The 17,008-nt window shown below is 36.6% G+C and overlaps 2 protein-coding genes across 4 annotated transcripts; both read right to left on the bottom strand.

The window, feature by feature from the left end:
• Nucleotides 1–540: 540 nt before the first annotated feature.
• Nucleotides 541–6,839, bottom strand: LOC132177333 (Chaperone DnaJ-domain superfamily protein). Of its 2 annotated transcripts, XM_088516085.1 has the most exons (6): nucleotides 6,673–6,839; nucleotides 3,522–5,026; nucleotides 3,241–3,338; nucleotides 1,816–1,926; nucleotides 1,435–1,584; nucleotides 541–898 (listed from the first exon to the last, which is right to left on the bottom strand). In XM_088516085.1, exons 2-6 carry the CDS (start codon nucleotides 5,014–5,016, stop codon nucleotides 755–757), a joined length of 1,998 nt encoding a protein of 665 aa, XP_088372211.1. In that variant the 5' UTR covers nucleotides 5,017–5,026; nucleotides 6,673–6,839; the 3' UTR covers nucleotides 541–754. The 2 variants fall into 2 exon arrangements, with proteins under 2 accessions (XP_088372211.1, XP_059445585.2); XM_059589602.2 differs by having other exon boundaries at nucleotides 3,241–5,026.
• Nucleotides 6,840–13,464: 6,625 nt separating this feature from the next.
• On the bottom strand, nucleotides 13,465–17,008 carry ACR4 (ACT domain repeat 4). 2 transcript variants are annotated; one of them, XM_088515341.1, is made up of 8 exons: nucleotides 16,716–17,008; nucleotides 15,815–15,899; nucleotides 15,657–15,702; nucleotides 15,420–15,534; nucleotides 15,258–15,325; nucleotides 14,584–15,174; nucleotides 14,388–14,492; nucleotides 13,465–14,065 (listed from the first exon to the last, which is right to left on the bottom strand). In XM_088515341.1, exons 2-8 carry the CDS (start codon nucleotides 15,877–15,879, stop codon nucleotides 13,724–13,726), a joined length of 1,332 nt encoding a protein of 443 aa, XP_088371467.1. In that variant the 5' UTR covers nucleotides 15,880–15,899; nucleotides 16,716–17,008; the 3' UTR covers nucleotides 13,465–13,723. The 2 variants fall into 2 exon arrangements, with proteins under 2 accessions (XP_088371467.1, XP_059445781.1); XM_059589798.2 differs by having other exon boundaries at nucleotides 16,709–17,007.

The raw sequence follows: 17,008 nt of genomic DNA, 5'->3' as shown, positions 1-17,008 counted from the left end.
CTAAAAATAAAGATGTTAACTTAAGCATTGGAAAGTCTTTAGCCCCAACCAGAGACCCTATGACCTTGCTTTTGTTTCGCAAGAATCTCATTGCCATACAAGGGGTCCCTTCACAGCTTAGCTATGAAGAAAATCGCTGAGGTAGCAAATTCTTAGACCTAAAAATGTCCTCCCCTCATATCCTAGGTTGGCATAGACGAGTTTTGGTCAATTTTCTATGAGTATTTTACAAGTCTTGGGTTGGTATAAACAATGTAGATGATGCCACATAATAAATATGCATATCATTCAAAAATATTAAATGATATGGCATCGTTTACATTGTTAGATATACCAACATTAAATCATAACTATAAAATGTAGGACTGACAATTTTTGACACGATCCATATACCTAACACGAAATTAGAAGGATATAATTGAGAAGTCTAACATGTTTACATAGGCGGAACTAGAATTGGGAGGGCAAAAATTAATTGCGGTTCACAATATTGTGGGGGGTGGAGAGAGACGAAGGATGGAGAATATTGCAGTTCACAGATGCTGAAAATGATTTCCTTAAAGAATAAGAGAAAATTATAACCGTGTTACAAATACAACTTGCGGGACCTGACTCACTGGCTCAGGGACATCAGATAAAATATGAAAGAAAATTGGAAACTAACTAGGATACAAGCCCCACAAATAGGCTACAATCAATGCAACTGAAATCGATAAATTTCTAATTAAAATTAAAACTCTTCTGTTAGCACTCACTAAAATGAAGTCCCTAAAAGTTTCTCTTTCATGCGAGAGATAAGCTTAAATTTTTCTTCAGCTTCAACCTGCTGGCGGATGTCTGTTTTTGACGCCCGGTCTGGGTGAAACTTTAACAAGGCTCGTTTATAAGCTGCATGCACCTGAAATCATCACCACCCTTCATCAAAAAAAAAATTATCGAAAAAAAGAAAAGCAACAGAAAAGAGTTTTGATATAAGGTGTATGTGTGGCCACTTTTCCCGTGGCTTCATGCTATGAGAATCTAACCAAACCACACAATTCAAATACACCAATCTCTATTTCAAGTATCGTAGCGCGTTTTGCTTCTGTTAGTGAAGAATATACACAAAACTACTAAAGCAGTGACAAAGGATCAATACAGTCCACTGACATTTTCCAACATAACTTACAAGTATATATAATCATAATAAATAGCCTGTCAACCAACAATTGATTCCGCCCACTCATAAAAGCAACATATTGCACTTTGTAATACAAAAAGACTTCTGACCAAAAGGTTCTATGGACATATGTAAATCCATAAACTTGTATGCAAGTCTCAGTTGCACCATATCAATAAGAACTAAGAACTGAACCATTATCTATGAACGTTTATAGGTAGGTAGGTAGGTAGGTAGGTAGGTACGTATCTAGGCATGCGATGTATGTAACTCACCTCATGTGGCAAGGGATAAAAACCACCTCCAACTTCGATTCCTAAACCACGAAGCAATGAAGCCATATCAATGCACATCATTTCCAATTTATTAAGCTCCTTCCTTATTTCAACACGAAGCTGCTCTTTCAAGTTCATATTTTCCTCATCCTGTATTTGGCATCATTTAGAAGATAGGGGGAGAAATTAATATTAGCAATCTTCGAAATGGTAAATCGTGTCTGGCTAAACTTGAGAAGGAAATACATAAACAGCTAACTGTAGCAGAAAGACAAGCGGAAGCAGAGCAAGAGAAGGTAAACCAGAGAAGGCTAAGGAAAAGCATCCTTGTCGAAGGGAAGTTATAATATATCTATTATGCTAAATCAAAAGTTTCAACACCTTCTTTTGAGTCTCTCTCACTTCTTCCACACGTTGCTTTTGCCTTCTTTGCATGTCCAGTAAACGCCTTTCCGCTCTTTTTATCTTGCGCAACCTCTGTACCTCTTCTGCCTGCAAAAGAGCAAGTATATTTAAGTTTCAGATAATACGTTTGTCAACTATTGAATAATTCAATAGTTCTTGGTTTGCCCATATGCTTCAACCTAAGTTTTTAAGATAAGAAGTGAAGAACATGTCTCATGAACAGCCCCAAAAAAATGTTCAAAACTAAAGAGAAAAATTTAGAAATACTGTAAGGGCTCTATAGTTTTACCTTTTATTAAAATCACTCCTTAGAATGTAAAAGGCAGTTCTTAAAGTATGCAATGTTATCAAATCACTACATCCATTAGATTTTTTAACGGTAAGCAATGATATGTAAGCTGATGGCCACATCATATCTAATGAAATCTTGACACGTGTACATATTAATGAGTCAACACCAATTAACTTTGCCATACCATTTTAAAAATGCCACATTAGAAAAAAATAAAAACAAAATTAACAGAACGAGGGGGTTTGGGGGTGGCCGAACCATCCCCTTTGGCCATGGCCACAAGGGGTGGTTCCCCCACCCCCAACCTGGCCTTTGGAGGTGGCCGAAGTAACCCTGATTACCAAAGGAAGCGGCCGAACCCAATGGCCTTTGGAGGTGGTTTAGCTACCTCCAAAGGCTAGGGCAGCTAAACTCCTGTGTGCGTGGGTGTCTTACATTTAATAATATCTCAATTACTTATAATAAAAAAAATTAAAAAAACATTTAGAGGGGTAAAAAAACTTCTAATAAATTAAATTTTTATTTAATGTCCCTACCATCTCACCAGAAGAAACTCTTACCATAGACAATTTTCAGAGAATTTTTATCATCTCAAAAGCATTGTAAACTTAAACATTAATTGTACCTAGTTTTAAACTACATAACTAACACATTATCGAGCAGAATGTGATAGTTCATATAGATACTCTTGTTTGTTAGATATGCATTAGACCATTAACTGCATCGGATACTTAGTAAGAATTCATAGGACATAAGTGTTATTCAACAGAGATAGTTGAGAATTATGTGAAGGCATAAAAGCGGACACTTTAATCCATATGACCTGTGTATGAAATACATTAGAAGAAAAAATTAGCTGGCAATATGCGTGTACCACACATGTGCTTTCTTTAACAATTCCAGGCAATAATTATACATTCACACACAAATATTAGAGCCTGCTCAATGGACAAAATAAGAAAATGTGAGTGCAAATCAGGAGGGGAAAAAAGATATTCAGTCATGCAAATACATGGTACAGTATAAAATTAGAAGAGGATAAATATGACATGGGAGAAAACAGAATGGCATTTAGAAGCAACTACCCACAATTAATATATATGTCAAACCTGAATTTCTAATTGTCGCTGCCTAGATGCCCATTCTTCTTCAATTGCTCGCTTGTATTCATCAGTCTCCTTCAGCTTTTCTCGTTCATTAATTATATCTGTTTGACAAGAAGGAGTAACATCACCATCTTGGGCAAGTAATTGATCCCTTACATCATATGCCTCTTTTGCTTCCACCAAATGTGTTTCAGTACGTTGAGTGTTGCTAAAATGTCTTTGCTCAGAATCCTCTATAACCTTTTCTTTAGAAAATTTTTTTTCATTACCGACTCCTGACTTGCCTTTGAAAGGGATGTTGCAAAAGAAAGATTCTTCAGGAAAAGCTCTAACTTTGTACTCAGCACAAGCAACACCATTATCAAACTGTGTTTCACCAGATGATCGAGAATTCGACACAACTCTATCTTTCTCATCAAAATTACTGCAACTGGGTGCCCATTGAAACCCGTCATCTTTGTTCCTGAATATACCTCCTCGATCAAGATTAACATGTACTTCACTGTCTTCATTGGAACTTGCACATTTAGATCGTTTACCACCCTGCTCTTGGTTGGACCATAAAGAACTCTGGGGTTGGTGTTCTTCTTCATTGCAAAAACCATTGCCAATGCCATTAACCTGTTCTTCTTCATTGCCACCAGCTTCATTTGTCACGACTCTATCAAGATTATCATTTGTTTCATCAAAGGAATTGCAACTAGAAGGTGCCTGTGGAAAGTCACCATCTTTGTTCGTTGATACAACTCTACCAGGACCAGCATGTATTTCACCTTCTTGATTGGACCTTGCATATTTAGATTGTTTATCACTCTGTCCTTGATCAGTTGATAAAGGATGTCTTCGATGACTTTGTTCTCCACGGCAAAAACCACTGCCACCACTATTAACATGATTGCATCTCTGCCACCCATGGCTGAGAGGAGGATCTCTATGATCAAATTTCACAAAAGGGCTCTCCATACCAGAGCCTAAGGAAGTACTCCGCATGTATCCATCACCACTTGCAAAGAAGCCAAACAAATTTTCCTTTTCACAATCCTCATTGCTAGAACTTGAACAAACAGGGACCTCTGGATGCTTTTCTGTCCTATTTTCTACTTCAACTTTTGTGGGGCTATCAGTATGGGAACCAGAAATACTAGTCTGATCATCTGAACCAGATTGACCATTGGGAAGATCATGTTTTCTCTTTAAAGAAGCTTTTTTCCACTGTTCATGAAGTTTTCCAAAAGAACCTTCCATAAGCTCACAATCAGAACAATCGCTATCAGATGAACCACTCTCGAACTCGGAATCCAAACCATAACGATTTCTGCTAGCAGTTTTCTCTGAGTATGTTTGATTGCACTTTGACAACTTGAATGAAGATCTTTTTTCATGGACAACCCAACATTCATCACCATCCAAGTCTACAGTATTCCGCATATTCTTAGAGGAAGGACAACATCTTTTACTTGAGGTGGCATCACTATCCAGATCCCCACCACCTTTGTCACTGATTCCAGGATGGTCCATGATATCACTTTCATCATCGTCAATACTAATAACACCCTCAAGTGGAAATTTTCTCCCTTTTCTCTGCACATTGGAACCTCTTAAAGTCTGTTGTATAGGTTCGGGACCGTCAATAATAATAACATTACTAGATTGATCACTGTCAACATCAATGAGAACAACATCATCAAGATTTCCTTTAGTCTCGCCAGTTTTCAGTCTTTTCTTCCCAGAAGAAGTTCCAGGTTGAGAATGACCTCTTGATACTCCTTTTCCTCCCATTTACTTCTGCCTGGCAACAACATATGTAAGAAAATTACTATTCAAGATAGCATAAATACACAGGTAGTAAACAACATATCCACAACATGAGACCAATAAGGATGGTATTTCCACCCTATTTCGATTGGCAGATGAAAGTGAAATGAGGTACCATTTTGAGAATTAATTATATGTTGCTAAAAGTAGATAAAATTTTAATCCACAAGCAATACAACGGTGAATATTTCCAGCAGACCTATTTTTCCAATTCATTATGATTCTGTTATATCACGCTAGCGTCTAGAGATCCTGAAATTACCCAGCCTCCGTTTTTATACAATCAACCAAGTTTTGGGTTAATTGAAGGAGTAGCTTTTTTCAGATTGAGTGAAAATCTTTCAAAGTGATTGCCGAAGAAGGTGGTCCAGTGTTCATTTTACAGATAATTGACTGGGGCAAAGGTTTCTTAACTCATTGCTTTTGGGTTCAAGTCACTGGCTGGGATAATCTGTGTGCAGTATGTCCTTCGGGTGGGGTGCTGCTGCTTTGGGTCAAAAAGAGTAATGATGCAGAAGGTAACTTCTCTGCATCTTGTAGGTCTCAATGTGTAAAATATCATTAGATGGCCTTCTCAGGTGTGTATGGTCTCTGATAAAAGTATTCTGCGGAAGGAATTGACAGGGATGTATGGTTGATTGGGGTCCCATGGTGCAAGGACAGCAATATAGTTCATGTTATTAATTTAATCGTTGCATTACATTTGACAAAGCATAAACAGCATTACCCATATCGATAAGTTGTTGATTTATCAATCTATTCTTACCAATTTCCATCAAATAAATACTTCTCTCTAAGAAAAGGAGAACGGGATGGAGATCTTTACTCTGCCGATAACAAAAAACAATAGCATAATTGTCTGCATAAATGGTACTTGAAAAGAAAAAAAAAAGAAAAAAAAAGAAAGAGGAAGACACTTGGGTGCAACCCCTCTTCAATTTCCTCTCAAGTTTGCACATAATTCTGGATGCCTATGCTACTGCGCTTTTTTAAAATAAATAAATAATAAATATAAATAAAAATAAAAATAAAAACTTCCTGGACATATCATTTCTTTTCAAAACGATACAGAACAAGTGAAATAACAATTCGCCCAAATTTTCTTTTTAGGAAATATATATATATATTTTTTTGATAAGTAAAAAAAAAAAACTAATAATGAATAGAATACCAAGAGATTTTATACAAAGAAGCATTTCCCTGTCTTAAATTACTAATATAGTTATATAGTAATTTTAGGAAATATATTCGATTGAAACGCCAAAATCTTTATGCGTCCTTGCCAAAGAACAGTTTCATCAATACAAACCAAATCTTTTAGCCTCAAATATATGCCTTAACCAAAAGCCCTAAAAATAACATTCACATTCAAACACCCAAACCAGACTTAAGCAAAAAATCAGAGAGCGTAATCGTCTCTCACGAGGAAGAAGCTTGGCGTATTGCTGAACGCAACCAAACCCTAACTACAACGACAAAGTCAAAATCGAACACAAAGCAACTGCATAATAATCCATATTTTTATTTTTGTAAGCACAAAACTATCCCAATTTTCCAAGAACGAAAACTAAAAGCATGAAATCGAAAAATAGCAGGAGAAATTAAAGTAAATAGGCTTACCTCTCAATGAAAAGCCGCCTTACTCTTCGCAATAGAACGAGCCAGCCTTACTCTTCGCAATAGAAGGAGACCGATAGAAGGTGATTAAGAGGTCGCGAGCGAATGTGACCGACGACGTGAGGGTTTTGGAAACTACAAATTGGTACCAAAAGAGAAACCGGGAGAAACCTGAATTTGGCATGACGTAAGAAGCATATATTTTTTTAATGTAATATTAAAAGGGATTTTTTTTTTTTTTTAATTATCTTCAAAAGTATTACTAGACAAGCCCACGTATTTTTTATATATTAAATGATACATAACAATTATATATATATATAATTGAACAATTTTATGCTCTTAGGTTTATAGGAGAGTTAATCTTGGGGCACATGTTATTGTCAAATGAGTTGCTTCTTATCATTATTATGAATGCATTTCAACATTCTTTGCTTCTCTTTCATATGTTAGAATTAAGTGTAAGAAAGACTCGTCCTGATCTCCCTATTTATTTTCGGATGTAGCTCAAGAAAATAAATAAATATACATAATTTATTAAATAACGGGCATTATGCAAAGTGGACGCTACGGTTTAAATTTAAAAAATTTGATGTGTGGCTTGAGGTAATGAGCTTCATGGGCCTATAAGATGCAGATCCGTTTATAATGGACACAAATTTCCTCTCACTTGTTTGCATAATCTTTCTTATAAATCAGTATTTAAATTTGTCATATGTGTCTTTAATATATAAAAAGTACACATATTTTGTAATAGTATGTACTTTTAGTATCTTTTTATCTTCTTTTTTTTTAATCCTCTTAAAATTGAAGTGGCATGAATTATTGTTGAATTTTGATCGAGTAATGATTTTAAAAGTCATTTCAAGTTTATGACAAAAAAAAAAAATGATTAAAAAAAAAAAAAAAAAAAGCCGATAACATTGCTCATTGCAATATATTTGGCATTTACTTGTTAGTATATATAAATCATAGTTGACCAAAAGAATAAAATATTGAAGGAATAAGGAGCAAATCGGGCTACAATTAATTGCGTTGACACCTTCCTTAACACCTTCCTTGACACCCACCTCATGTTACCGTGTATATTCAGAATTATTTAACTTTGTTAAAGAGATAGTGACATTTTGTCAAGCCAAGAAATTTCGTAAGCAAATCAGCAAATTGTTGTTTTATTAACATAATATAATGTAACTAGATGCAGAGGAACTATCATTGTGTCTTAGCAGTGGCGGAACCACTTATGGTCTTGAGGTCTCGGCCCTTCAAAATTTTAAAATGTCACAAGAATTTGAATTTTTCCTTTAAATTTTAATTATTTTAATGAAATGAATCCCCAAAATTAATTTTTACCCTAAAAAAATCTATCTTTTTTAATTTTGTCCCGACTCTTCTAAAATTCTAGTTCCACTCATGTGTCCAAGTAATAGTAATATCTAGAGACCAAGCATTGAATATCCCTAAGACGTCCCCATTATGCATCACAAAATACTTCTAGTAGGTAGGATTGTCAATGTTTTGTTGTAATATATGTGTTACAAACTTTTTTTTTTTTTTGTATTAAAAACTTTGCAAAAGCTTTTATCTAGTTTCAGGCTTGCACGGGTCCTGCTTTGCCGGTCTTCTCCGCGCCTGTTTGCCTCCCACCGTCCACTGTTGGGCCTTTCGACGCGTCCCCGCCGCGATGAGCTTCCAACGCCCCTTCGGTTTTCGGTTCCCGGCGTGTGCGTGATCGGAGTGTGCTATTTTTTTCTTGTTTTATTTCTCTATTATGTTGCTTCTTTAAGATGTATTTGTGTTTTGACGTGTGTTTTTTTTCCTGTATTGTTTAATTTCCATGTTTTGTTTCGGTTCGTAATAAGGCTATTTCCTCTCTCACTCGATCTATGTCGCCTTCGGGTTAATTAGTTTTGGTCCAGACCTTTGGGTTGTAGATGTGATCATTATCCTGGCCTTCGGGTCGAGGATGAAGAGTTTCGGCATGAAAGTCTTTCTGCTCTCAGGGTTGAGGAATAATTGCTATCCATGCATTTGGTTGAGTCTGTCTGTCACAGATCTAGTATTAAATCTGATTTTAGTCATGGGTTAGCGGATTAGTCTTAATCTTGTACTAAACCTAGTAATCTTATTCCTTTATGCTATGGTTGCTTCAGAGCTTTACTCTGTGATGTAAGAGCTTTATGCTCGTGATATTATTGAATGAAATGTTATGTTTTTCTCAAAAAAAAAAAAAAAAAAAAAACTTTGTAAAAGCCATTATTTTTGTTTTAACCATTTAATCATTAAAGTTTTATTTACAAGCTTTTAATTATTTTATTAATGACTATTTCATACTTTGAAGACCAAGTCTTCAACATATGGTCATAAGCTTTAAATGTATATATATCTTTTATGACCTTTTTGCATTTATCACATCTTCATGAGTTTTAGTGGAAAAGAAATATCAACTTTCACATTTCCGTTTGTATCTGTTGGTCATTAACTCTCTTTTTTGACCAAATGATTTTCTCTAAGATTTATGGCCATTGGTGAGTTAAATGGTTTTAGTCTTCAACGGTTTGACCGTTTAATACGTTTGGTATTACATTTCTTCAAGTTTTACCATAATTTAAGTTGACACCTTCTAACAAAGTAGCAATATAAAAGACTACTTTTGTTAGTTTTATTGTTGATTTTTTTTTTTTTTGAGAGAGAAAAAAAAGCTTCTATATTTACATCCAATTTTTGGTGACATATTTATCTAGTTTTGTTCATAAAATAAAAGTCCTCCTAGTGTCTTTTATTCGATGTTTTTCTCTATGCGGATTTTTATCAAGCAAATCAAAAGGTTGTTCTATTAATCTTCGTTATTGGAAGTGCATCATTAACGAAAGTAGACGCTATAGTCTAATCTTGGAAGATTGCGTGTCAAAGGATCCGATCGCACTGAATTATACACTCCGGGAGGCACGAATCAACCTTTAAAGACAACGCTCTTGCGTGATTCTATAGTATTGTGAGATCTTTTCATACTCTACTTTTTATCTCTTGTATTTTATTGTTAATTTTAATATTGTAATTATTTTATATCAATGAGAATTTGTGCACCATCCAAAATTATGTCCAACATGTTTTACATGCCTCCTGAACTCAATACAACAGGTTAGAATTGAGAGGTTTGACTCATTTAATTAAATAGGTTAGGTTGAGATTGATATATATAATCTTATATTAATGTCACAATACAACGCAACAAGTCAAACTATACAATGTTTCACATGTACATTTTGCTACCTTGAAATTGGGTTCAATTGAAAACTTATTAGCAAAGTTTTGCTTGCTTTTCGTTTTTCTTCCTCTTCTTCTTCTTTTTTTTCAAAAGCCAACTTCAATTGCAGGGCCTTGGCAGCAAAAGGTGAAAGAGAACTCTGGTGAATGATGTCAAAAACACAAGTCAAATGAATTGATAGCAACAATCCCAAAAATTTATTGGATTGTTTGCTAACTTAAATGTCAGAGCTATTTCCTGTCGGGCCAAAGAAAAAGCACTCTACATAAGAGAGGAAATGCAACCATTACTGGCACACACACATGACTCCAAATGGTGCAACTGTTGGATCATTAATCAATAAGCATTCATACTACTTTAACCATATAGCATCCACCTGAAATGGTGCAACTGTTGATGTATATATCCTCCAAAATTGAAAACTTTAGCAACTTATTATTAGGTGACTTTTGAAGTGGAAGGTTTATTGATTAACATCTCATAAGTGACTTTCAAGTAACTTGCTAAAAGGGCTATCAGCCTGCATTAGCGCTAATGCAGGCTGATAGTGTAATCATCAGCTCATAGTTGTTATCTCACAAAAGCAAGTGGAAAAGGGAAAAAGACTACTCTTAAAGAAGAGAAATATTCATTGTAGTAATTAGACTAACCTTTAAGAAGAACCAATATTGGCCACATTTTAGAGGATCTAAGAGCCAGCCAACATATGCCATAGATTATATATATAGAATATTCAAAGTGATTTCCTTGTATTTCCATCCTGAATATAGGCAGAATCAAGCAACGAAGGCAACACAAGAGGCGAAAGTAGAGGTATGGGATCTTTACTGTGATAGAATGAATTCAATGAAGATGGTGATGGCGACGAAGAGGAATTTGAACTGCCCACAAACGGTTTTGACGCAGCATTGCATGCTGAAGGGACTGTAGGCTTTAACTGAAGAGGAGAAGGAGCTTGCCTTTGCAAACGGCTTAAAGAACTTCTAAATACGAAGTCATCCTTATGAACACAAATTTGGAAGCCAGGAAACTCAGAACTAGAATCCTCCATGGGTCTCCACTTTTTAATGTTCTTGGACCTTTTTATCTATTCTCTTTTTAGTAGTGGCCTAGAAAGAGAGATAGAGAGATCGAGACAGATCTCAATCATGTAATATGAAAGATAATAAACTAATGAAATTTATTATGACAAGAGAATTGCTGGACAGTTGTGATGCATTTTATTGCTGCAATTTTCATTATAAACTTATCTTTTTTAAGTGCACCCACATGCATGTACCTGATACGCCTAGATTTTACCTCCCACGCTTCGGCCAGCTTGCAGCTCAATGGGTGTGACCGTGTGAAGTACCCAATCACTCCGTTACCTAAATTAGTTCAAACCTCGATGTGTCAACAGCTGTCTTAGAGAACCCACACCGAAGACAATGTGAGAGCACCATTCTCCTCCTATTACTATGACAGTTAGCATTTAATGCCACCTAATCCGTAACAGAGAGAGGGTTATCAGGTACACCTCCTACCATAATCGGTGACCGTAATTAATGGACTCGTATGGAGAAGAAATAGCCTTATGCTTAGAGAATCCACACCGAAGACAAACTCTCAATTGACTTAAGCATTGGACGAATCCTTCACCGAATCACCGTCTCACCCCAACATACCTCTAAGCCATTTGTTTCAATAATTTCAAGTCGTCCTTTACATAAAATTGGCCTCGTAAATATCAGCATCACCTCGACCCACAAGAGAGTGGCACATCACAAATATATATATTTAATGTATAAAGAATGAATCATTTCCAACAAAACGACTTAATAAAAAACACACAGGCTTTAACTCTTCCAAAGGCGTTCATGTGAGGGGAGGTTGCCCAGATGGTGCATGTGCCATAATAAGAAACTGGCAATTTCCAACCGTCCTCCACGTGAAACAAGAATCAATGCACACATTAAAAGCCCAAAGTTTTCAGTGACAGCAACTCCATAGACGCACATAACACTTTAGTTACTGATTTCTCACCTTTACACTCTGGGTTTCTTTATTCACGGAGTCGTGCCCATTTTTTTATGATATAGAATTAAGCATATGTAGCAATAAAATTAAGTTTATTATATATTATATATTATATCTTATAATCGTGCTTATTATTAGACTATGATTATCATGCCAACCCAGCTGATGTGCATTTCTTATTATTATTTATAAATCACTATCTGATGCTTCACATGTTATGGGAGCATTGATGGTTGACTGCTGACTGCTGACTGCTGACTAGTCTAGCAGAACACAAAACACTAGAGGGGTATCAGATCAGCTCTGTGCACGTCTCTCTATTCTATTGTTTATATATATATATATATATATTGCCTTGCAAAATGTATGAATAAAGTGGAAATGCTTGGCCAATAGGGTGGTTTTATGGGAGAGGATAATGTGGCCAATTATTTGAACTTTTTCAAGACTTGTGCAGCTCTAGCTTTAATAAGATGTGCTCAAACAAAACAAAAAAGCATCTCGTCACTTTCATGCTAATAAAAAGTAAATTATGATTTACTTTTATGCAACTAGAATTAATGAGGATGCTGATTACCTTTCCACATTAACCTAAACATTATATGGTGCATCTTATCTTGCAGGTGGGGAGTAATCCAATGATGTTAATTCTAGTGAAAACTGATGCCACGCGGAGGCACCCCTGGAAACGCAGCAACCAATAATGATAGCGCCAATCATGTAGGTGGTGACGATGACATAGAAATAGAAATAGAATTATTATTATTAATATTATTATTATTATAACAAGTGTGGGGCTAGGAATTCAGAAAAGAAGGCCGCATCTTTCCCCCACCTTTTTTTTTTTTTCCTTCATCTTTTCATATTGTGTTGAGCTTTTTGCTTTCAGCTTTCAAACCATATCCTCTTCTCTCCCCACTTGGTCAAAAAGAATGTTCAGATTGCTTTGGATTGGATGAGAAGGACTTGCAAACTACTATTTTAGTTGGTGAAAAGAATAATGAGGGAACTATTTCTATTTCAATCCAAATGGGTTTTTTCTTTGGTATCCTTAGCAGAATCTTACATATACGGTATATACCAAATCATTTGGGTGCAACTATTCAAAAACAAATATATAATATATATATATTCCAGTGAAAAGAAAACAATGGACTTGTCAAAGGGTTGGCACAGTGTTCAACAACAAACCAAATGGTTTCTAGTTGACAAACCGGACCCAGCTATGAAGTGGCTGTCTTTGTAGGGGAGTGATGTTAAAAGATCTTGGCATCCAAATGTTAGGTAGAATCTAGATACTAAATCTATGACTGGAAAAAGGTAAGCCGCCACTCAAACAACCCCGTCCAATGGGGTGATAATGGTCAAGGTAGGTAGCTGAATCCACAAAATTCAAACTCTTAGGCACATCTTTTCACTGGAAATTCCTTCCCCGAGGTTTGTAAATTGTAATAGTATCTTAACACAAACCTATTCTAAAGAACATTCAAGATGTGGACAAGAATCCAAAATTAGAGTCAAAAAGATTCATTCAAGGCAGAGAAAAATTATGTACATTGAGGTTAGATTTTAGACTTTTTCCTTCTTTGATTTCAAGATTCCAACGTGAGTGTTGGAATCATAATAACAAATAAAAGGGTTAAAAAAGCAGGAAAAATGGGTGGTATTTACAAGGACTTGACTCTGTCACTGTGGTTGAGATTTGTAATGAAGTATGCAGCTTGAAGGGTTTCAATGTACAAGGGGGCGTGAGGTCTTGATGAGTTTTCCTCAGGAGTAGGACCTGACCAAACCAAAGTTAACGAAGGATCTAGACTTGAAGAGACCACCAAAGAGGAACCGGGTGGGAGACTCCTGAGTAACAGGCTTTGACTCTTCCGGGCTGCCTTTCACTTTAAGTATAGTCTGCCCAATTGCTTGTCGGATGGAATCTATTGTCTTTGAATCAACAGGATACCCTGATGCATCTCGAACATAGAATGTATTAACAGCTTTGCCTGCTTTGGTTGTGACTTCTGCTCTGGTGACAGTGAGGCTATTTTCTCTGAAGATGCGGGTGACATCTGATAGCAGCCCAACTCTGTCGGTGGTGCAGAGTTCTAGCTTCAAGCCCTGAATGAGGAAGAAACAATTTAATAAAAAGAGCCTCTCCAAGGAACAAAAGATGACCCAAGTGCACTTGTTTTCAGCTGCTATTTACAAGTTCTATTGGATGCTTAATATTTCTTGAAGAGATCTGAACTAGAGAACTATAGAACCTAATCACACAAACAAACAGTCAATTTGTGAATATGCTCAAAAGATTAAGATCAATGTTAAAGCAATAAATATGTTCAGCAAAATTATTCCAAAGATATAGTTATCCATATGTTCAATGTACATAATTGTTGGTAAAATATTGGCAAGTTCCTCTCAACATATTTAGAGTACTCACCTCAGATACCCTTCTCTCAATAGCTGCTTCAAGACATTGTATTAGTCTTTGTCTCTCTGCATCTGAATTCACAGGGGATCCATCAATGTGCCTGATATAGTATTCCTGCAGATTTATCCCTACAAAATTAGCCACAATGCTACAAATAATATCACAAGCGTGTGTAACTAACCAAAGGAGGAGGAAAATGGCATACCTGATAAGCTTCTGGCCCCTCGGCATCAATATTTGCATGAAAAACCACATATTGCATGTCTGTCAATGTGCAAACTGTATCAAAGAGAAGCTTTGGCCTATCTTTACTCCGGATGGTAACCGCAGAGTAGTCTTTGTCAGACCAATTGACAACATTCACATTAGGTCTCTGCTTCTCTTCCAAGGCATCATCATCAGCTCGGTCATAATCCCTAGCAGCAAACATCATCTGGTGAAGCCTCCTCTCGGTGTGTGTGGCTGCATGAGAGACAACAGTCTTGGCTCCACTAGATTTGTTGCTGCCCTTGAGTACATTACAGAGAAGTTCCTTGATCCTAGATAGCCTCTCTGGGTCAGTAATTGCACACCCAGTTTCCTCATCAGTCACATGCATCACGGATGCAGCCCTGGTGTTGTGTGTCCACACCTCTGCACTCACCACATTGCATTTAAGATGTGTGAGCACAGCACAAACTTCAGAAAGAAGTCCGGGTCGGTCACTTCCGGTTAGCTCAATTGCAGTGTCGTCGGTTGATGGTTTAACCCCAACAGATCTCATAGAAGATATAAAGCATGATTCTGGCCCAAGAGACTGAAGATGAACACAAGTAATCAGCTATCAGCTAAGTATATGCAAAAAATCAGAGAAATACATCAATATCCAATGCAACTCACCTTTAGAATATAGTCCAAAATCCCTTTATCAGTAACCTTGTTTCCATCTTGATCGGTGACATTAAAAACTAGTGGAAGAAAAAAAAAATCACAAAATAAATTTTGACTTCTGCAGTTAAATATATCAGAGAATGGGTCTCAGAGACTCTAAAAGAATCCTACCATCCATGAACCATCCACCATCAGAAGATATGTAAGCTTTAGTTATGATAAGGTTAAGGTCAGTAAAGACTTGTACAACTTCCAGAAGTATTCCATATTTGTTTGCACTGTCAACCTGCATCATAATAGAGCAAAAATAAGTACCAACAGATTCTCAAAGAAGGGGGAAAAAAGGCAATAAAGGACAAAATAAATAAATAAATAAAAGAAAATAAAAAAAGGAAATTAAAGCCATACCCTTATTACTGTTGCATTCTTGCAGGCCTCATTATCAATTACAACCCTGAGAAAGAAAAAAGGTTGGTGGACAGAAAGGCGTAAATCTCAGCGTGAGTTGGGCCAAATTTTGAAGGTCACTTTCAGAGAGACACTGAAGAAGACAGAAATTTACATACCGAGGTGGGTTCATTCTCCGAAAGAGTTTCTCATATTCATCATCCATGTCATGTGAAAAGCTCATGTTGACCTCCGAAATAAAAGCTGTAGGAATAATAAAAAATGAACCAATCAGAGAAGAAAGGACAATTACAGAGAAAACAAAAGACACTGGAATTCATAAAGATTAGAAAGAAAAGAAAAAAGCCATAAACCAAATCCTCTCAAGGGTAGAGAAGGGGGAGGAGAGCGGGGTGGGGGGCTTGAGAGAAAACTAACAAATTCTAGAATTGCCCAGATACCAAGAAAGCCAATTAAGCCAAGCCACCTCCACCAAAAAGTTGGTGGGGGCGCGTGTAAATGTAAATGTGTTGGTAGGCTCGGTGGCGAATGTGAGAGAGAAAACAGGAGAAAAAAAAAACACACACACATAACCCACCAAGCCATTGAAGCACAAAAGCTTCAACAGAGAGAGAGAGAGAGAGAGTCAAGCACAAATACCAGAAAAAGGCACAGATTCCATCCGCCGGGATCACAATTAAGGCTGCAGAGAACACATAACTAACAAAATCCAGCCCCCAAAAAACACAAAATCCGAGAAAAAAAAAACCAGAGAACCGGTACAAATCCCCGGAAACAACAAATTAACCATAATGAACACAAAAAATTTCACCAACACAAGCCGAAACTAAAAAGCCAAAACAACAAACAAAGTTATGACCACCACCCATCCCAAAAGCTTAAAACAAAAACCACAGGAAACACACACCGCCCGGTACTTCCTACCCAGGATAAAGCCCAACCCCAAAAGCAAACAAGGATTAACAGCCACACAGAGGAACACAGAACAGGAGGCACAAATCCAAGAACAGAGCACGAGAAACAAAAGAGGAACAGGGGGAAGGAGCACGTACCCATTACCAATTCTTGAAGATTAGTGATCCACTACACCAAAAGTTTTCTCGGTTCTGTAAACACGGAAGCTCGTGTGTTTGCGACCAACAAAGCACAGTATATATTTATATACGCACTCGGAGATCTCAACCTCTCTCTCTCTCTCTATGTACTCTCTCACCAAGGAAATATTTTTATATATATAAGTCTCAACCTTTAAAGAAAACCCAAAAATAAAAGAATTCCAAAAAAATCAGACCCTTCCCCCGACACGATGCTCCAAAACCTGCAACAACGAAAAAGTACCACGTAACACACGC

Source organism: Corylus avellana, chromosome 4 (genome assembly GCF_965113065.1).
Source record: "Corylus avellana chromosome 4, dhCorAvel1.hap1.2, whole genome shotgun sequence".
Classification (NCBI taxonomy): domain Eukaryota; kingdom Viridiplantae; phylum Streptophyta; class Magnoliopsida; order Fagales; family Betulaceae; genus Corylus; species Corylus avellana.
This window is presented reverse-complemented; position numbering and strand designations above follow the sequence as displayed.